This window comes from Bufo gargarizans, chromosome 4 (assembly GCF_014858855.1).
Source record: "Bufo gargarizans isolate SCDJY-AF-19 chromosome 4, ASM1485885v1, whole genome shotgun sequence".
NCBI classification, from domain to species: Eukaryota; Metazoa; Chordata; class Amphibia; order Anura; family Bufonidae; genus Bufo; species Bufo gargarizans.
The window spans coordinates 406,672,240-406,694,856 of NC_058083.1; the positions used below are offsets into that span (position 1 = coordinate 406,672,240).

General features: G+C 41.5%; 1 protein-coding gene across 1 annotated transcript in view; it reads left to right on the forward strand.

Moving 5' to 3' along the window:
- The window catches only part of GRM1 (glutamate metabotropic receptor 1), a 492,448-nt gene that overhangs the window by 352,382 nt on the left and 117,449 nt on the right, over positions 1 to 22,617 (forward strand). Inside the window, exon 3 of the mRNA XM_044291230.1 lies at positions 20,672 to 20,907. Coding sequence (XP_044147165.1) covers positions 20,672 to 20,907 — 236 coding nt within the window. The remainder of the gene's footprint in view (positions 1 to 20,671; positions 20,908 to 22,617) is intronic.

Consider the following 22,617-nt stretch of genomic DNA (forward strand, 5'->3'; position numbering starts at 1 on the left):
TATTTCAGCTGCTAATACGCACACCTCGGCGTGTTGTGTCTAACTCCGGTCTCAAGGGTTGGTGTTCCGATTCGAATTTGGCGCCAGTAGGAGTGTTTGCTACACGTGGTTGGATTGCCTTACGTGTAGTGTACTGGCGCCAAATTCGAATCGGAACACCAACCCTTGAGACCGGAGTTAGACACAACACGCCGAGTCGAGGGGCTATCATCCAGCGCAAAGGATCCTCGGGTAAGATCTTGCACATCCCACCTAAAGCGATCGCTTCCTATTAATACAGCGGGACGCCGCTGTGCGTATTAGCAGCTGAATTATTGTTTAAGCAAACTCTTACAGCTGCATATGCTTGGGACTCTGACTATATCATATATTAGAGATCTACTATAAGGACTGGTTGTCGGAGTGGATCACCACATATGGAACTATTCATCAGAATAAAACTAGTGAACACCACTACTGTTTAATATCTGAATATATCATCCTATCCTCAATTATACATATATTGGGATCCTATTTATATTTATTTATATTGATATTGTTGAATTTAATCTATTTTTATCCGTTTTATTTCATCATCTTTATTTTTGCTAGTACCAACACTTTATCTGCTCTTCTATTTTATTGCTGACATTATATTGTATCTGTTGTTGTGATATATGTAATAAAAGATCCCTATACTTTTAGTGAGTGCCCCACTTTCATTCTTTTATATATTTATTCTTATCAGACTGGGTGCTGTCTGTTAGTGGGTGCACCTCTGTTGGATCCCCATCTCATTTTAGTGCAACATTTTTTATATTTATTATACTTTGTCTAACCTATGATGTCTAAATAGTAAAATTAATGAAAAATCCCTTTCAGTGGGGAAGTTGGATTATCTTTTTAAAAGCATCACAGAGGGGTGTTTTAGTTTATCAATAATTAGGCAAAGCCTGTGCCACAATTTTATCTCCTACTGTACCTTTATCTGATTGTAGTACGGATCAATCAAATGATCCCCACACCCCAAGTGAGCAAGGTTACTAACTGTCTGTACATTTCTAGACAGTCTATAAAAAAGGAAACTTTATTCTAGTGTCCATTAAAAAATATTAGCTTCAACATAAAAAGTGCAATCATGACACCTACCAACTGTTTATTGCATCAATCCATCACATAAGACTCGTTTCAGTGTAAGGATTTTAGCAGAGATCTCTCTTCAAGCTCCATCTTATCTGATGTTTCTCATCATACCCGGAGCTCCAAGCAGGACTACAAAGCTGTTAGCTTCAGGAACATACAGAAAATTCTGCATACTGACAAGGCAGAGACAAGATTGTCTTCCTTACTTGTATAATTCCTTTCTAGGTTTAGTGTTCTTTAAATTTTTAGGGGTTGCCACTAAGCAGATGACTGTAGACCCCCTACCCTCATATCTTGCCCCAGTAATTTTCTCAGCAGTGTGTTGAGTGTGTAGACATTTTATCGTAGAAGTGGTCTAATTTGATCTGCCTCCATAACAGGTTAGAAAACTAGTTAGAAAAATGAGAACAACCAGATAAATATATGATGTTGCTTTGAAGACTGGTCCATGCATTATATGGAGATTTTGCCTTTTTTTCCTCATTCGTTTCAATGGTAATATTTTATAATTGAGCTAGATGAGTAAATATAATAGGACGTTTACCTTTTTATAATTGAAAATTAATAGACTAAGACCGTACAAGGCTGATGTCACTATCTACCCACATTTGCTGTAAGAAGCAAAAACATATTACCTGAGAATTTTCTGAACACCCACTTATTTTAAACACAAGAAAAGTAGACACATTTTGAGTGAATTTATTCTACTCTAAAGCAACCACAATTATAGAATATTATACTTCAAGTTTATGGAGATTTTCTAAAAAGTTTCACATTAGTAGTTACAGTAGACACGATTTATTCTGATTAAATATATGTGTTGCCCACCTGGGCACACTAGTTAGGCTAAAACCCCAAAGAATCCTGAAATACAATGCAAATAAACTTGGTTTCTTGGGTCCCTTTGATGCATATAAAATAAATAGATATGCATTGTAAATTTTATACATTAAATACAATATTGATTACCACATAACCCTACAACCTCAATCACCAAGGTTTCAACAGTCATGGAAAATCATGAGTCTGATAATGCCTCCAATCCTTAACCTATTAAGCTTCTATGGCATAATTGTATGTCAGTCAGGATAGCGCTCAGCAGGTTACATAGTGGTGATTTTATGGTGTGCCAGAACAATCACTGCAGTAGCCTGGCTGTGGTTGACAGACAATCCCTGAATGAATCAGTTGGGATTGGAGATAGCTCCAATCCTGGCTTTTTATCCTCCTAGATGTGTTGTTAATGTGACCATGGCATCTAGGCAATTAGATAGAAGGGGACAAAGTGGATCACAGGTCCTGATTGTTGCCATGGCAGATCCTAACAAAGGCTCTCAAGGCTGCCATTGCTGTGTGCTTATAAGATCATGCCAAGGGCATGGCCTCATAGATGGCCTGTTAGTTTTACACTAATATACAATAATCCTTTGGTATACTGAGTATACCAAATATTGCAAAAGTGAGAAATTATTGCATTGGAAAATTCCTTAGTGGGGCAAAAAAAATTCATTAAAAAACATTTAATACAATTGGTTTATTTTGTAAAAATATTTTAAAAAGCACATATATAGTAGCACCACAATAATGAAAATCTGTATAAAAACTTTAATTTTTGTTTCCCTTTCCCCACCACCACAAAAAAAATATATGTTTTGATCAACAAGTGCCATGCACCCCACAATTGTGTGGGTTTATCAACTGAAAAATGAAAAGATATGGATTTTGAAATGCAGAGACATTAAAATAAACTATCATTCTAAATTATGTGTCCTATTATTATGCAAAAGTAGTAGATCATTAAATAAATAATTGGGATCACTATCATTGAATAAACTCATAGAATAAAAGTAATATGTTAATTAAGGCACACAGTACCGTAAATAGCATAAATTTAATACACAAGATCACTGACACATTTTTTTTTCTATTATCACGTAAAGAGTTTGTGAAAGTTAATCAATAACTTACTGTATATGTAACCTGAAACAGTGCCATTGAAAATACAATTCATCAGATAAAAAAGCATGCATTCATAGGGCTATGTCAACAGAAAAATAAAAAAGTTATGGGTCTAAGAATGTTGGAATGCGAAAATTAAAAATGGCAAAATAGACTTGATGTGAAAAAGTTAATCAATATAACATCTGTAAATTAATCTATAAATTAACTGTAAATTAATCCAGAAATTCTAATTTTGAATATAAACCCAGCCACAATGAATAACAGTATATAAAACTAAAAGGTTCATACGCAACAATAATAGGTAAAATGAGTTTCACAGTTGAACCCATATTCATGGGTTTTCTAATGACCAACCATGGGGCCAATGCAGTGTCAGAGCCGTGGGGGCTTTAATTATCAAGAGTAGTATGAATATATTCTGGCCGACACTGCTCCTGAAAGTGCACTGGAGATGAAGTTTCACTGTGAAGTGTCCGCCGTTTTCTGCACCAGTTGATTCACAACATTCCTTTGCTCTGAGTGACATCTATAGCATCCAACCAGTAGACCTCTACAGTTAGAGAAGGGAGGGACTATAAAACAGCTCACCGGGGGAGAGAAGAGAGCACTTCACATTGAAGTTCTGTCTCCTAGACACCTACAGGAGCAGTGTCCAGCAAAATAAAAATTTATGTTAACCACCTCCTGTCCGCCCATATACTATAAACGTTCGGGAGGTGGTTTTCTAATTCTGAATGGGCGTTCCATAACGTACGTTCAGAAACTGCAGCTGCACGCTAATCGTGCAGCTGCTGGTCGGGTTGCCAGCTGTCAGTGACAGCAGGGCAACCCAGAGAGAAGGCAGGGACAGTGCCCAGGTGTCCCTGCCTTCTGGATCACTGCATACAGCGCGCTGTGTATGCAGAGCAGGAAGTGCTATCACATGACTGGAGAGTGCAGGAGCTGTGTGAGGTCTTTCACAGACCTCGATCAACCCTTTAATGAGGCTGTACAGCGCTGTATTGCGCTGTACAGCCTCTCTGGGGGGTGCATTTCTCCTGTAACTGGGGCTTTTTTTTCTTCAGTGAAATAAAAAAAAATGAAAAAGTGAAGTAAATGTCCCCCAGGGGTCTTGTATGACCTTATAGGGGACGAAAAGTGTAAAAAAATAAATAAAAATGTTTCACATGTAATAAAAGAAATTCCCCAAGTAAGGAATAAAAAAAATGTTAAAAATAGAAAAAATAAAATAAAATAGACATATTTGGTATTGCCGCGTCCGTGACGGTCGGCTCTATAAATATATCACATAATCGACCCAGTCCAATAAGCACCATTAAAAAAAAATAACTGTCAAAAAAAGCAATTTTTGTCACCTTACATCACAAAAAGTGCAACACCAAGTGATCACAAAGGCGTATGTCACACAAAATGGTACCAATAAAACCGTCACCTCATCCCGCAAAAAATGACTCCCTACATAAGAAAATCTCTCAAAAAATAAAAAAACTATAGCTCTCAGAACATGGACATATTAAAACATAATTTTTTTGTTTCAAAAATGCTATTATTGTGTAAAACTTTAATAAATAAGAAAATGTATACATATTAGATATCGCCACGTCCGTAACAATCTGCTCTATAAAAATGTCACTTGACTGAACCCCTCAGGTGAATGCTGTAAAAATAAATAAATAAAAACTGTGGTAAAACAACCAATTTTTTGGTAACCTTGCCCCATAAAGTGTTATAATGAATGATCAAAAAATAATATGTACCCAAAAATAGTACCAATAAAACTGGCACCTTATCCCCTAGTTTCCAAAATGGGATCACTTCTTGGTAGTTTCTACTGCAAGGGTGCATCAGGGGGGCTTCAAATGGGACATGGTATCTAAAAACCATGTGGAGTTCCTTTTCTTCTGCGCCCTGCCGTGTGCCCATACAGCAGTTTATGACCATATGTGGGGTGTTTCTGTAAACTGCAGAATCTGGGTAATAAATATTGAATTTTGTTTGGCTGTTAACCATCGATGTGTTAAAGAAAAAATTGGATTAAAATAGAAAATCTGCCAAAAAAGTGAAATTTAAAAATTTGATCTCCATTTTCCTTTAATTCTTGTGGAACACCTAAAGGGTTAACAAAGTTTGTAAAATCAGCTTTAAGTTACTTGAGGGGTGTAGTTTCTACAATGGTGTCATTTATGGGGTATCCATTATGTAGGCCCCACAAAGTGACTTCAGACCTGAACTGGTCCTTAAAAAGTGGGTTTTGGCAATTTACTTAAAAATTTGAAGAATTGCTTCTAAACTTCTAAGCCTTCTAATGTCCTAAAAAAATAAAGTGACATTTCCAAAATGATGCCAACATAAAGTAGACATATGTGGAATGTTAAGTAATAAATATTTTATGAGGTATCACTTTCTGTTTTAAAAGCAGAGAAATTGAAATTTAGAAAATTGTGAATTTTTCAACATTTTTTTGTAAATTTGGGATTTTTTCATAAACAAAGGTGAAATACAGTACAGACCAAAAGTTTGGACACACCTCATTCAAAGAGTTTTCTTTATTTTCATGACTATGAAAATTGTAGATTCACACTGAAGGCATCAAAACTATGAATTAACACATGTGGAATTATATACATAACAAAAAAGTGTGAAACTACTGAAAATATGTCATATTCTAGGTTCTTCAAAGTAGCCAACTTTTGCTTTGATTACTGCTTTGCATACTCTTGACATTCTCTTGATGAGTTTCAAGAGGTAGTCACCTGAAATGGTCTTCCAACAATCTTGAAGGAGTTCCCAGAGATGCTTAACACTTGTTGGCCTTTTTGCCATCACTCTGCGGTCCAGCTCACCCCAAACCATCTCGATTGGGTTCAGGTCTGGTGACTGTGGAGGCCAGGTCATCTGGCGCAGCATCCCATCACTCTCCTTCATGTTCAAATAGACCTTACACAGCATGGAGGTGTGTTTGGGGTCATTGTCCTGTTGAAAATTAAATGATGGTCCAACTAAACGCAAACCGGATGGAATAGCATGCCGCTGCAAGATGCTGTGGTAGCCATGCTGGTTCAGTATGCCTTCAATATTGAATAAATCCCCAACAGTGTCACCAGCAAAGCACCCCCACACCATCACACCTCCTCCTCCATGCTTCACGGTGGGAACCAGGCATGTAGAGTCCATCCGTTCACCTTTTCTTTTTTTTTTTATATTTTTATTATAAGTTTCAAGTAGAACAACAGGTAACAGGGATACCAAGGTTTCGGCTCGCAGGCCATATTGAAGTAGTACAGTGACATAGCAGATAAATGGTATATACAATCGTACAGCGCCATTTATGGTTCGATACACAAATCAATCACTATCGTAATCTAGGGGGTATAGACTCAGTGAAGTACATATGAGATATAACAAACTAGAGGTCATCCTCAGGGAATTTAGGACTATGACAGGAGGACGAAAGGATGTCTTTCACACAAGAGCCCTATTACTTAGGGTGGCATTGCTAAATGGTTGCATATTTATGTTCTATTTTAGTGACACTCCAGTAGGTCGCTCTGCGATTTAGAAGATCTATATTTAGACCACAAGGACCACTTCTTGAGAAAGGTTACATGGGTACAAGTTTCCCAGGATGACAATTCCTCAAACCTATGAATCTGATCGATTTTTTGAATCCATTGTTCAATAGGCGGGGCTACTGGTTGTAGCCAGTATTTCGGAAGCTGTAGCCGAGCAGCGAGTAGCATCTGTGAGAACACCAATGGAGGTTTTTCATCCCCCTTGTTACAGGGAAAGGATAAGAGAGCAATTTGGGGAGAGGGAGAAATTGAGGTGCCACAGACCTTATTTACAACTGAAAAGACCTCGCCCCACCATTTCAGTATCAGGGGGCAGGTCCACCAAATATGCAGGAAAGTTCCCTTCTCCTCAAGACACCTCCAGAATGCGTCAGAAGCAGACCTGGTATATCTTGATGTTTTATCTGGCGTATTATACCACCTGGTAAGGATTTTATATCCATTTTCCTGGATTCTGACACAGCGGGAGGTCCTGTGAGGGGAATCTAGCAGTTTGGGTAGGGATTCATAAGGAATTGTAATGTCTAGGTCTTGTTCCCATTGCGTCACAAAGGATGGTTTAGCTAGCATGGGGGGTAACCGCAGTTTACTGTATACCTGTGAGACGAGTTTTTTGGGTGGTGAGCGTAGGGATATCTGGGATTCCAGCCATACTTGTGGACGAAGTAGGTCCCCGAATTTAACATGTTGTTTCAAGTAGGCTCTAATGTAAGTAACTGAGAATAAATCCCGTGGATGAGGATTTAGTAAAGCATTGGTATTTACCAAGTCCATCCACTCTCCAGTTGGGAGGGCAAGAGAGGACACAGGGGTAGCGGAAGACAGAAGCTCTGATGAGGTTGCGCTTCTCAGGGCAGGAGGGGCAGTGTGTAGGATATCAGATACAGTTAGGGTAGGAGAGGGAAATGGGATATGGCAATGTGTGGAAGAGGTCCACTTCCATATCTCGAGCGTGGCCCTAAGAATTGGGTAATGAGACATAAAACTCGGGAAAACCAGTTTATGACCTAAAAGAAGAGCTCTAGCTGATCTATTCAAGATGTCTAATTCTACCTGTACCGCTACTGAAGGAGGGGAAGGGCGTAACCATGCAATTGCCCGTGAGAGGAGGATGGCCTTCCCATACAGTTCGGGACTTGGTATGCTTATTCCCCCTGCGTGTCTGGGCTTGGTGAGAAGAGCAGATGATAATCTCGCTTTCCTTACGTTCCAGATGAAGGATCGGAATTTTTGCATGATTGTGTCGTAATAATGCTTAGGGACAGGGATGGGGAGGACTTGCTGAAGATAAGTAAGTCGAGGGAGTATTATAGAGGATAGAAGATTTTTGCAACCAAACCAGGACAATGTCGGGTTGGATCGGGCCAGGTTGTCTATTGAATCAAAAAGTGATTTCTTTAAGGGGGTGTAGTTAAGAGAAAAAAGTTCAGCTACTTCAGAACTAATCTTTACCCCTAGGTAAGTTATATTGGGAGAGGACCAATTAAATGGGGAGTCCAACATCAGTTGGTGTCTGGTTGCCCTTGATATGCCTGAACAGAGGACCAGTGACTTGCTAGCATTGATTTTGAAATCCAATAAGGTACTATATATGTTTAAATGAGTCTGAATTCGAGGTAAGGAGACCTTCGGATTAACCGTCATTATCAGAACGTCATCTGCAAAGGCAGCTAACTTCTGTTCCCTGCCTCCCAAACATAGACCTACCACCTCCTGGTCCAATCTTATAGTGGCAAGCAATGGCTCGAGAGCCAGTATAAATAAGAGGGGTGATAGGGGGCAACCTTGGCGTGTCCCATTTCTAATGGAAAATGGGGAGGATAGGGTGCCATTGACTAGGACAGAGGCAGTTGCATATTTATACATTGAGAAGGTCGCTTGGACGAAAGGGTCAGGTATGCCGAATCTCAACAGAACGTGCTTTAGGTATAACCAGTTGATCCGGTCGAATGCTTTTTCCGCATCCGTACTAAGTAAAAGAAAGGGCGAAGAGATCCTTTTGGCGTGACAGAGGGTATTGATCACCCTGGTGGTGTTATCTTTGCCCTCTCTGTTGCGGATAAAGCCGACCTGGTCACCATGAATTAACTGAGGGAGGAGGATGGCTAATCTGTTAGCCAACATCTTGGCCAGGAGTTTGAGGTCTATGTTTAGGAGGGAGATGGGTCTATAATTGGGGCATAATTTAGTGTCTTTCCCTTCTTTAGGAATAAGGGTGACGTTTGCCACAGTCATATCTCTGGATAGGGGAGTACCCTGGAGAGTCAGGTTACAAACTTCTAGGAGGTGTGGGAACAGGAGTTCGTGAAATGTTTTGTAGTAAGCTAGCGGGAGACCATTGGGGCCCGGGCTCTTTCCTGAAGGCATTTGGTTCATTGCTGTTTTGAGTTCATTTAGAGAAAAGGGGGCTTCAAGAGCTAGCTTCTGTGATGGGGATACTTTAGGGAGTTTAGCGGCGTCAAGGAAGGACGACATTACAGAAGCATGAGTTTCCGGATCTACACTAGAGGGAAGGTTATAGAGGTCATTGTAGTAGGAACGAAAATGTGCAGCAATCCGAGTCGATGAGAAAACGGGAGTCCCATCTTGTGAGGATAATTGATGGACGTAGTTTGCGGATCTCCTCCCTTTGATCCTATTCATGACAAATTTGGTGGCCCTATCTCCATGGGCGAAAAATTTGCGCTGAGAATTCATGTAAAATTTAGCTGCCCTGGAAGTTAGGAGGGATCTGAGCTTGGCCCTATATCCTGACAACTCCTGAAATTGAGGGTCTGAGGGTTTAATTTTGTGTTGAGATTCTAGCCTCTGGATATTTTTTAACGTGTCATCGATTTCTTTTTCTCTAACTTTCTTTAAATGCATGCCTATGCTAATGAAGTGACCCCTGATTACTGGCTTGTGAGCGTCCCAGAGAGTATTTATCTGGAGTTCCGGGTTTTTATTCAGTGAAAAATACTCTGTGATATGTTTGGAAATCGCCTCAATTGAGTCCTGGTATCCCAGGAGGGACTCATTCAAACGCCAGTGGAAACACGACGGGGTTTCATGGGGAGCAAGGACTGTCATAAAAACTGGGGAATGGTCCGATAAGTGAATAGAACCTATAGATGACTCCTTACATAGATGTATGTGTTCCTTAGAAATAAACAGGTAATCTAATCTATGGTAGGAGCCATGCACAGAGGAATAGAACGTGAAATCTAAAGTATTGGGATGATGAGATCGCCACACATCTATCAGATGTAACTCCCATAGGAGGTTCCTAATTACTTTTAAGGATTTGTTAGAGTGGGATGATTTGTGAGAGGAAATATCCAGTTGTGGCAGTAATGCCACATTGAAGTCGCCCCCTGCAATTACTATGCCCTCCTTGAAGGATTCTATGATGGGGAAAATGTCCGAGAACCAGCGGGATTGATTTGAGTTAGGGGCATATAGGTTGATTAAGGTGTAGGTCTGCGACCCAATGGTGCCCTTGAGTAGGATGTACCTTCCCTCTGGGTCCAGTATCTGACTAATAAACTTGAAAGGGATTTTCCTTTGTAGCCCTATGCTGACCCCACTAGATGCTGAGGAGTTACCCCCGCAATGATACCAGTTAGAATAGTGGGAGAAGCGCATGTCAGGGTAGCGGTTGAAGCGAAAATGTGTCTCTTGTAGAAATATCACCCCAGCCCCGGCTTTTCTTAGAATGGCAAAGATTTGGCTCTGTTTTGATGGGGAGTGAAAACCCTTGACATTGTAAGAAGCTACCAATAGGTCAGCCATTAAGAAATGTGTATGTGGGATTACCTTGTAGCTGGTGAGACTTTCCCCAAGAGAGCATTTCAGATTTGTGAAGGTCCGCTGCCTGGTGTATCATGGTATACGCTGAAGAAAGGAGGTCACTCCATGTCAGTGGTGGAGACAAATACCTTGGATGAGGGATAGGGGTAAAAATAGAAAGGGTAAACAGAACATAACAGGTTAGACAAACATTACATGAGTGAACAGACATATGTCGTATAAAAGGAGGGGTTCAAATGGCCTTTAGACCGGTTAGGAGACCGTATAACGCCCAGGTAAGGGCTATGTTTGGGCAAGGATGGGAAGAAAAAACTTTTCCTTTCAGGGAAAGGCAACATTAAGTCACTATGATGACTAGACCCTGACTTGAATGTCTCAAAGCTAAGGGTTCTAAAAGACACCAATATCTGATACAATCAGGCCTGAGCCATAAGAGTCCCTCTAGTGTTCTTGAGAAAGGCTCCTTGGGGTAAGATGTTGGCCTCTTTTCTTGGAGCGGGAGGACTTCGGTGTACGAAGGACTTCAAAGGGGACCACGCTGGGGATATCAGGCAGGATGCTTAGGTCCTGGAAGAGTTCCCAATTTTCGATCGGCATGGGGGTCACATTCAATAACTCATACACCGCTGTGAGATCTGTGAAAGACGAAACATTAACCCTTTTGCCTGCGTACGAGAAGGTAAGTCCAAATGGGTAGGACCAGCGGTACAAAACTTTGTTGGATCGAAGCCAGTCTGTCAGGGGCTTGAGGGATCGACGTTTCTTCAAGGTTGACGGGGCCAAATCTTGGAATATCTCGACCTTGGAGTCCTCATAGGCCAAATCCGGGTGGTTGCGCGCTGAATCCAAAATAGCAGCCTTTACTTGAAAGTTAAGGAACCTGCAAATGATATCTCTGGGTGGTTCTGTGGGCTTTGGCTTGGGCCTCAGGGCTCTATGCGCTCGTTCTATAATGATTTCTTGCGGATGATCAGGGCCCAATAGTGAGCCGCATATTTCAATGATGGCGGCTGACACTTCACCAGGGGGGACGGATTCTGGCACTCCTCTAAACCTCAGATTATTTCGGCGCCCCCTATTCTCTTGATCCTCCAGTGAGTTGTGGAGGTCATTCAGGTATGAGGCGCAGCGTCGGAAGGAATCAGATACCGATGCCTGATGATTGAGAATCGCCGCTTGGCGCGCCTCCAGGGACTCCACTCGCTCCCCCACATGTCTCACCTCATGCCTGCATGCAGATAGCTCTGCTAGGATCGGTTCCATTACTCTGTTCAGAGCACGGTCGAGGTACTTTCTTGTAAGCGGGAGATCAGCAGTGGGATGGGAGCCTTCCGAATCGCTTTCCCCTTCCGACAGTGTAGATGCGCGCTTCAGGGCTTTGAGCTGTGGTGTCGGCGCCATCTTGGGTTCTCTGGAGGCGATCGTGGCAGCAGCCTTCTTGAGGAATTTCTCCATATCTCCGCCCGATGCCTGGTTCTTGGAGGGAGCAGGTGTGTCACCATGCTTTGCGTTCCCGATCTTGACCATTTTCTGCTACAGTTAGCAGATTTTTGCTGGCGTTAGGGACGAGTCTCCTCACAGAGCAGAGAGCTATGCGACCATCTCCATCCGGCGCTAGCTCCGCCCCCCTCCCGTTCACCTTTTCTGCGTCGCACAAAGACACAGTGGTTGGAACCAAAGATCTCAAATTTGGACTCATCAGATTTCCACTGGTCTAATGTCCATTCCTTGTGTTCTTTAGCCCAAACAAGTCTCTTCTGCTTGTTGCCTGTCCTTAGCAGTGGTTTCCTAGCAGATATTCTACCATGAAGTCCTGATTCACACAGTCTCCTCTTAACAGTTGTTCTAGAGATGTGTCTGCTGCTAGAACTCTGTGTGGCATTGACCTGGTCTCTAATCTGAGCTGCTGTTAACCTGCGATTTCTGAGGCTGGTGACTCGGATGAACTTATCCTCCGCAGCAGAGGTGACTCTTGGTCTTCCTTTCCTGGGGCGGTCCGCATGTGAGCCAGTTTCTTTGTAGCGCTTGATGTTTTTTGTGACTGCACTTGGGGACACTTTCAAAGTTTTCCCAATTTTTCGGACTGACTGACCTTCATTTCTTAAAGTAATGATGGCCACTCGATTTTCTTTACTTAGCTGCTTTTTTCTTGCCATAATACAAATTCTAACAGTCTATTCAGTAGGACTATTAGCTGTGTATCCACCTGACTTCTCCACAACGCAACTGATGGTCCCAACCCCATTTATAAGGCAAGAAATCCCACTTATTAAACCTGATAGGGCACACCTGTGAAGTGAAAACCATTTCAGGTGACTACCTCTTGAAGCTCATCAAGAGAATGCCAAGAGTGTGCAAAGCATTAATCAAAGCAAAAGGTGGCTACTTTGAAGAACCTAGAATATGACATATTTTCAGTTGTTTTACACTTTTTTGTTATGTATATAATTCCACATGTGTTAATTCATAGTTTTGATGCCTTCAGCGTGAATCTACAATTTTCAGTCATGAAAATAAAGAAAACTCTTTGAATGAGAAGGTGTGTCCAAACTTTTGGTCTGTACTGTATATTGACTCAAATTTATGAATCATGAAGTACAATGTGTCACGAGAAAACAATCTCTGAATGACTTGGATAAGTAAAGGCGTTCCAAAGTTATTACCACATAAAGTGAGATATGTCAGTTTTGCAAAAATAGGCCTGGTCAGGAAGGGGGCAAATGGCCCAGATGGGAAGTGGTTAAAACTACTCCTGATAATAAAAGCTCAGTAAAAGTTTTTCCTCTTCTACCCAACCCCTACCTAGTGCTGTCAGCAGTTTTTCATGGTAAAAGCTCTGATATCTACTTTGGTGTGTGATGCTGGGACTGGGCAGTGCTATCTTATTGTCGGGTTCTTAATATGAATCAAAAGTGAGCCTGGAAAGCATTATGTGGTTTATGTCCCATTTTAAACCTTTCATAAAGCCATATAGTTTGCCACTGATGAATTGTAGGTCAGTACAACAGTATGACAGACCTTTTTTTAGATTAGAAAGATTTCTTAAAGGGATAGATATGAGAAGATAGATAGATACCAGTATCTCACAAAAGTGAGTACACCCCTCACATTTTTGTAAATATTTTGTTATATAGGTGAAACTGGAAAAATTTGCCACTTAAAAGGTGAAACTAATATATGAGATAGACTTCATTACATGCAAAGTAAGATATTTTTAGCCTTTATTTGTTGGAACCATCTGGATGATTATGGCTTACAGCTTATGAAACCCCAACGTCACAATTTTGAGGTACACTTTGCTTAGGGGGTATGGATTAATCAGCTGACTACAGTGTGACCCTTTTCATGGGACACCGAAGATATGACACTTTCATACAATGTACAGCTTGTAGCTACTGGCCTCCAAACCTGACTCCAGACCGTGACAGACTATTCTGGCCCAAAAAATGGAGGCCACTGTAGCAGCTGCTGTGGCTCCTTTCAGGGTGCAAATCTTTGAGTTACAGGCATTTGGTGTTAACTACCAGGAAAAGTTTGCTGATTTACAAATTTAAGTGAAAGGGCTACAAGAGGACATCCTTGATCTGCATAGACAATTGCGGGACTTTCGTTCCCGCGATACTGCTGCCGTAGATACTAAAGCACGAATGCCCCTACCACTCAAGTTTAATGGAGACCGTCACCATTACAGAGGTTTCCTTAATCAGTGTCGTATATACTTTCAGATGCAACCAGCTGCATTTACTTCTGACAGGAAAAGGGTGCTGTTTATTATCAATCTCCTGACTGAGGAAGCCTTAGCCTGGGCCTCCACTTATGTGGAGAAAGATTATGTCATCCTGGATAATTTCAATAATTTTGTGGCTGCTATGAATCAAGTTTTCGATGATCCTAACGGCTGCGCTACTGCTGAGGCAAAATTGCGCAAATTACGGCAGGGTAGACGCTCTGTTGCAGAGTACACCACGGAATTCCGACGTTGGATCTCAGATACCAATTGGAATCCAGCAGCACAAAAGAGTCAGTTCCGTCAAGGACTCTCTGAAAAAGTTAAAGATGAGCTAGCCAGAGTAGAAAGTCCTGAAGACCTCGAGACTTTTATTAAATTATGTATTCGAATTGATCAGAAGCGTACTGAAAGGAGAAAAGAGAGACTGGGAATCCTAGGCAGTAATGGTAACATGCGTTTTTCTACTAGTCAGTTTACTCCTAAGGGTCCAAGAGTTCTTCCGGATTCTGACAGTCCTGAACCTATACAGGTGGATGCTATTAAAAGATCTATTACTACTCAGGAGAAAGAAAGACGACGTTCAGAGAACTTATGTTTTTATTGTGGAAACTCTGGACACTACGCAATTAATTGTCCCAATAAAGTTAGAGGAACAATTGTGGCAACTGATGTTGTATTTGAACAAATAAACTCAATTTCTCAGTCTGTCTCTCCTTTGATCCAGGAAGCAAATAAAGTTAATTCTTTATCAACTCATTTTATCATCTCTATAAAGCTTATCGTTAAAGATGGTGAAATACCTTGTTCTGCTATGTTGGACTCAGGGGACGGGGGAAACTTCATGGACATTGAATTTGCCCAAAATCATAACATTCAAAAAAGAAATAAACTCACCCCTATTGATATGGAAACTGTGGATGGCTCACCCTTATCTTCAGGACCGGTTACCCATGAGACTGTTTCACTTAAACTCCTAATTGAGACTGACCATCAGGAGACTATCAGCTTTCAGCTGATCACATCACCCAAGTTCCCTATCATCCTGGGCATTCCTTGGTTCTCTATCCATAATCCCTCCATCAACTGGGAAACAGGTTCTTTAAGTTTTACAAGACCATTGCAAAAAACATTGCAGGGAAACTTATCAAATAAGCCCTCCACCAACCCTGGATTCACAAGCAGTTATGGTAACTACCCAGTCATACGACAAGCTACCTCCACAATATCTTGAGTTTCGGGACGTTTGTGATAAAAAGAAAGCCGATCAGCTGCCTCCTTATCGCTCTTATGATTGCCCCATTGAATTGCATCCAGGGGCGGAAATACCCTTTGGTCGCCTTTTTTCTTTATCAGAACCTGAACTGAAAGGAGTGGCTTAATGAGAATCTGGAGAAGGGTTTTATCAGACACTCAACCTCTCCTGCTGGGGCAGCCTTGTTTTTCGTGGAGAAAAAGGACTCAACTCTGCGTCCGTGTATCGACTACAGAGATTTAAACAGGATCACAATTAAAAATCGCTATCCACTCCCACTGATTCCAAAATGCTCGAGAGACTCCGCTTCGCCAAGCTCTTTACCAAATTAGATTTACGGGGGGCATACAACCTTATCCGCATTCGTCCTGGAGATGAATGGAAACTGCTTTTAGAACCAGATATGGACATTTTGAATCTTTGGTCATGCCCTTTGGACTGTGCAATGCTCCCGCAACCTTTCAGCATTTTATTAATGATGTTTTCCGAGATTTGCTGGATCAGTTTGTAATAGCCTATTTGGATGATATTCTAATTTTTTCTGATAATTTGAAAGAAGACCACAAGCATGTCTGTATTGTTTTTGAGAGACTAAGGCAGAATCAACTTTACATCAAACTAGAAAAATGCGAGTTTGAACAAAGTCAGATCCAGTTCTTGGGTTACATAATTTCTTCTGAAGGGTTAAGCATGGATCCCGATAAGATCAAAGCAGTGGTGATTTTGCCTGTCCCTAGGAATGTTAAGGAGATACAACGATTTGTTGGATTTTTCCAACTTTTACAGGAGATTTATAAGGAATTTCTCCAAGGTAATAGCTCCAATTACACAGATGACAAAGAAAGGAATACCCTTTTTGTGGTCACCTGAGTCACAGGCTGCCTTTAGTAAACTAAAGACTCTCCTTACTACTGCACCAATACTGGTACCTCCAGATCCTTGAACTACCTTTCATCGTAGAAGTTGATGCTTCAGATTCTGCTGTGGGAGCTATCCTTTCTCAGCGAATTGGAGAAAAAATGCAGCTTCATCCTTGTGCTTATTTCTCTCAACTGATGTCTCCAGCCGAGAAGAATTATGACATTGGAAACAAGGAGCTGTTGGCAATTAAGCAAGCATTTTCTGAGTGGAGGCATCTGCTGGAAGGGGCTAAGCACCGTGTAACCGTTCTCACGGATCACAAAAATTTGAAATTTATTCGTTCTTCCAAGAGGTTGTCATCTAGACAAGCACTTTGGACCCTATTCTTCTCGAGGTTCAATTTTGTTATCTCGTACCGCCCTGGGTCAAGGAATAGTAAAGCTGATGCCCTGTCATGGATGTTGTCTTGGCCTTTCAAGGAAAGCAACTCTGAATATACGATCCTGCCTCAAAAGAACTTTCTAGGGGCCATGAGTTCTAAGACCTTTCTTAATTTTCTCAAGGACGGGGTATGAGAATGACCCACTTCTTAATCATCCTCCTAAAAACTTTAACCTCAAGTACAGCAACGGTTTTTGGACTCAAGCGCATTGCCTCTATGTACCTGAATCAGTTCGAGTAGAAGCCCTCAGGTTGGTTCACGACTCTAAACTTGCTGGTCAATTCGTTTTTTTTAAGACAGAGGAACTCTTATCACGTTCCTTTTGGTGGCCTGGATACAAGAAAGATGTCAAGAGTTATGTGGCTTTGTGTTGAACCTGTGCTCACAATAAGACACCCCGATCTTCTCATCTGCCTGTTCCATCAAGACCATGGGGGTTAATTTCTATGGACTTTGTGGTCGACCTTCCCCTTTCTAAAGGGATGACCACTATCCTGGTAGTTGTGGACCGTCTCACTAAAATGGCTAATTTTATTCCAGTTAAGGGGGTACCCTCTGCCGAACATACTGCAGAAGTAATGGTCCGGGAATTTTTTAAACTACATGGAATTCCTGATGATGTGGTGTCTGACAGAGGAGTACAGTTTACCTCAAAATTTTGGAGAAGTTTTTGCTCAGCGTTGGGTGTAACAATTAATCTGTCCTCAGCTTTTCATCCACAGTCTGAGGACCAAACTTTGGAGCAATACCTTTGATGTTTTGTGAGTTATCTTCAGGATGATTGGATGGACTACCTTCCTACGGCAGAGTTTGCTTATAATAACTCTAAACATAGCTCCACTTCCCAAAGCCCCTTTTCCTAAACACTGGGTATCATCCAGTTTTTATTCCAGATCTACCTATTTCAACTCCAATTCCTGCTGTTACCAACAGATTAACTTCATTACAGGAGATCCAGGAGAAATTGACGGATACATTAAAGGAGGCTCAGGAATATTACAAGAAGGCTGCTGACAGACATCGGAGATCAATCCCCACCTTTCACGTAGGTGACAAGTTTGGTTATCTACCAAAAATTTGAAGGTTCAGGTTGCATGTGCTAAGTTGGGACAAAAGTTTGTGGGACCTTTTGAGATTTCTGCTCAAATCAACCCGGTCACTTTTCGCCTAAAACTTCCCGACAATATGAGGATTCACCCTGTTTTTCATATATCGCTACTCAAAACGTTTCATGAAAATACTTTTTCTGGAAGAATTCATCCTCCTCCTCCACCTGTTGAAGTACAGGGTGAAGAAGAATTTGTGGTGGAAAAAATTCTTGACTCTAGGATCTTTCGGAACAAATTACAATATCTGGTTCAATGGGAAGGATATGGGCCAGAAGAAAACTCTTGGGGGCCTGATGAGAAGGTTCATGCCCCTAGATTAACAAAGAAATTCAACCAGAGGTTTCCTCACAAACCTGGCCCTAAGACATCCAGGGGATGTCCTGGGAAGACGGGAGTACTGTTAGGATCTGGACTTGAACCCAGGACTTCTGCTGCGTCTGGCAGTGCCCCTGAGCCACCTGAAATGCTGGACAGTTCCTTAGACAATTCCTTGAATGATCTTGTCTTGAATCTTGTTTGCCTTGAACCTTGAACTCTTTTCTCCTCCCATGAACTTCCTGATTTAAGCCATGTCTCTGCACTTCCTGGTTGCCAGAATATTGTGCCTTTACCAGTCAATATCTCCTGTCTATTCTGCTGCCGACTGTATCTCTGCTACCATCCGTTACTGACATTTGGCTTGTTCCTCGACTACGCTCCTGCTTAATCCCAACCTGCACTATTCGTTACCGACTTTGGCTTGTTTCTCAACCACGCTTCTGCTTGATCCCTGCCTGCTATATCTGCTACTGGACCTTGGCTTGCTCACCTCCTGCTTGGGCTATCCTGAGGACCGCAACCTGGTAATAACACGCAGCAAAGTCCATCTCCACCATCAGGAGCTCTGGCGAATACTGGTTAGTACTTAGGCCCCGCACCTCAGGTGAACCCGTGTCATCAGCCAGGGTGGCCAGTGTGAATATCTGCTCCGCTGCTATAGCTACTGGCCTCTGAGCCTGACTCCAGACCGGGACACCATGACACTCCCACCACCATGCTTGGCTGTAGGCAAGACACACTTGTCTTTGTACTCCTCACCTGGTTGCAGCCACACACGCTTCTCCTATATTCTATAGATTCATTACACACAGAGTGATCTATTTCAAGAGTTTATTTATTTAAATGTTGATGATAGACTCATTTACAAAATAGGTAATTATCTTCACCAACTCCACTCCACATTAACAAATACTTGAAGTTAGGCGTGACACGGTGAGATGGAACTCCACATAAGATACAGAAAATAGGGTCCATTACTGTCATACAATAAAATCAGAATCTTTATTTCCTTTGTCAAGATGTATAGACAGATACACAATCATTTATTAAAATATGTTGAACCAATAAGGATCAAGGATCACATTAACTCCTTGACTGGCACTGCTGGCCACCACTTTGCTGGCTTTGTTTTTATCTAATGAACATAGCTTCCTTCTGCAGAAGTGTCCTCTCTTGGTTTCCACCTCTCAGTGCATGCTTCAGGAGCATCAGACCACAAAAGCGCACCTGCCTTGCATCTCCACTATGTTGTGTGCACATGTGCTCTATTACCTATGGTGAGCCCACTTTAGTTGCCTAATAGTCTTGCCTATGTAATATAGACCACAAGTGTAGATAATGGCATACACCACATATTTGGTTTTACAAGTAATTAAACCCTTCACTTGAAACTGATCTACTAAACGTACATAAGGTCCTCTCTGTAAATAAGTGAAAAATTGACATTTATCCACTTTATTTTAATATTGTCCTTTTACTAAAATATCCTGTAGATTTTTACTATATTTAAAGGAAATTAGTGGTTGCTGGTTTTCAACTACTAATAGCGAGGGATCATTCTCAACTTCATGCCATTTTTTTCTAATGGAAGCTCTGATAACATCAAACATCAGACTGCACTGACTGGAAAGAGAAGTTAAAAAGTCTATTCTGTTTACTCTTCTTATTTTTATTAGTTTTCAATGAAGACTTTCTAGGGATTGTTTTATTCATTTCTGAGGATATCCTCTTATTCTTAGTCCTACATTTGACTATCTTCACTATTGATTTTGTGTAAATGCATAAATTATTTATACGGAAGCAATTGTTTCACATACTCTGGGTGAAAGCTGTGATACCTAAGCAATGAGTTGATAGCTGAAGGTTTTATAAATACCCCAGTGTGAATACGTCCCTCCTAATTTCAACCTCCGCATTCAAAAATTGCAGGGTGTTTCCCATGTGGTTGCCATATGGAAATTCTTTAAATGCTTTCTAAATGCTAATAATGGTTATCAAATTATAATCTAAGGGCAGTATTACACTGGCCGACTGCCGGACAGATCATCGGTAATGAGAATGCTCGTTAGCGATGATCTGGCTGTGTAATACAGACGCCGATTACCCGATGAACGAGTAAACGTTGGGCAATCCAGATTTTTAAGCAGACTTGAAAATATTTTTTTGCTTGCGTCAGATCATGTTGTGTAATCACGATCTGATGCCGGCAGAGTGATAATTACTGGGAAGGAACACTTGCTTCCTGACAATCGTCATGATGATTGCTTAATGTAATACTGGCCTTAGTACAAAAGTTATTGATTATACATAGCTTAATCAGTCAATAAAAATGCATACAAAATATAAAGTGATTATTTCACAGAATGTACCATTTCAAAATCTTTCGGTTGATTAACTAATATAATATATATGACATTCACCTACCAAAGCTCATAAAGATTCATCAGCCTAAAAACTAAATATATTACAGTTTTTTTTTCTTGTATAAACCGTTTTCTTTTTTACCTTTTTCAGTGATGGTTGGGCAGACAGATATGAAGTCATAGATGGCTTTGAAACTGAGGCGAATGGAGGAATTACCATAAAACTTCAGTCCCCAGAGGTCAGGTCCTTTGATGACTATTTTCTAAGCCTACGTTTGGACACCAATTCACGAAATCCTTGGTTTAGTGAGTTTTGGCAATACCGATTCCAGTGTCGTATTCCAGGACATCCTCAAGAAAATACCAACTTTAAAAAGATTTGTAAAGGTAAGGATATGATTTATTTTATCTTGGAGTGATTTAGTTCTTATATATATTGACGTTTTCCTTAACCACCTAACTGTTTTGCCGCAGTCTAGCTCCAGCAGTGGGAAAAGTAGCCAACTGGCGGGGGGAGGGCTGCTTTAGATGCTGCTATCTCCTGAAGCTGGCATTCCAAGCTTTCAGACAATATCAGAATGATAGCAATCTGTTCAGTACAGGGGAATATTTCACTGATAGAAATAGGCATACTGTGAATGCAGCTAAAAATGAAAGTAAAAACAGGTTTTACCCGCGATTATTCCTGACTCAATTTCTAACAGTGTTTTGTCATCACTGTTATTGTCTTGTATGAAAGCCTGGAATGTCAGCTTTCAAACAAGACAAGTTGCATGTCTAGCTGCTACCATTCAGGACATAGCAGCATCTAAAGCAACCCTCCCCTCTCCAGTTAGCTACTTTTCCCACTGCCTGAGCTGGGAAAAGTAGTTAACTGGAGAGGGAAGTGCCCCACATATTAAAAAATATATATAAAAAGTATTATCTCTACTATATCAGTCCAAAACATGCTGTTCTCCAGTATAATGTTCATTTTTTTAATCTCTCTTTTTACACACCCCACCTAAAGCTCTTGTCTCTTCCCTTTCTGTGGGTGGACAGTAGCTCATCACATATGACCATCAAGCACCTGCATCCCTCTGGAGTGCATAGCATTCAGTTCTTGTTAACTCCTCCCTCCTCTGTATAGAAAATGGTCCCTAACATACAGCCCCAGCAAAGGTTCCCCTGCTCAGGTCATTACATGTCCAAGCCCATCTGAAGTTTGCCAATGACCATCTGGATGACCCAGAGGAGGCATGGGAGAAAGTCATGTGGTCAGATAAGACCAAAGTAGAACTTTTTGGCCTAAACTTCACTCGTCTTGTTTGGAGGAAAAAGAAGGATGAGTTGCATCCCAAGAACACCATCCCTACTGTGAAGCATGGAGGTGGTAACATCATGCTTTGGGGGTGCTTTTCTGCAAAGAGGACAGGACGACTGTACTGTATTAAGAAGAGGATGAATGGGGCCATTTATTGTGAGATTTTGAGCAACAACCTGTCACGGTCATATTGGTGTTTGACCGTGATGCGGTTGCCATGCAGACTGGTTGCCAATGGCAACGTGTTGTTGGCAGTTTGCATGTGCACCTTGCTTGGTGTTGGAGGTTTGCTCCTTGCCTGGGTGTTTCTGCCCAGTCCTTGATGGACACCTTATGGAACATAAATTGTCCTCCCTTCTGTACCCTCCATGTACCTTAACCCTCACTTGTTGTATGTGTGGTGTGGGTTTATGTTCTGGGTGTGTGAAGCATTTTGTTGGTTGCTACATGTCTGGGCTGTTGTTGATGTTTGTCCCTGCATGTATGCTATTCCTTTTCGTCACCCAGTATATTGATACCTCCAGAAGGGGGCTGGTTTCCCAGAGGGGTGAACCATAAGTCTGGATGCAGTGCTGCCTGGGGCTGCCATGCACCTTGCTGTATGGGGCCCAGGCAGTATCAATTGAGCTGGATTCCTGTGTGTGGTGTTTGTATGGTGTCCTATTTGGCGTGTCGGCACCTGTACTTATGCATGGGTTCCAGTCGTGGTGGATGTGGCAGGTAAGTGTGTTTCTGGTGTTTTTACCTGCCCACTCTGTTGCTGTATTCAGTCGTCCAATTTTCCCTGCAGCTAG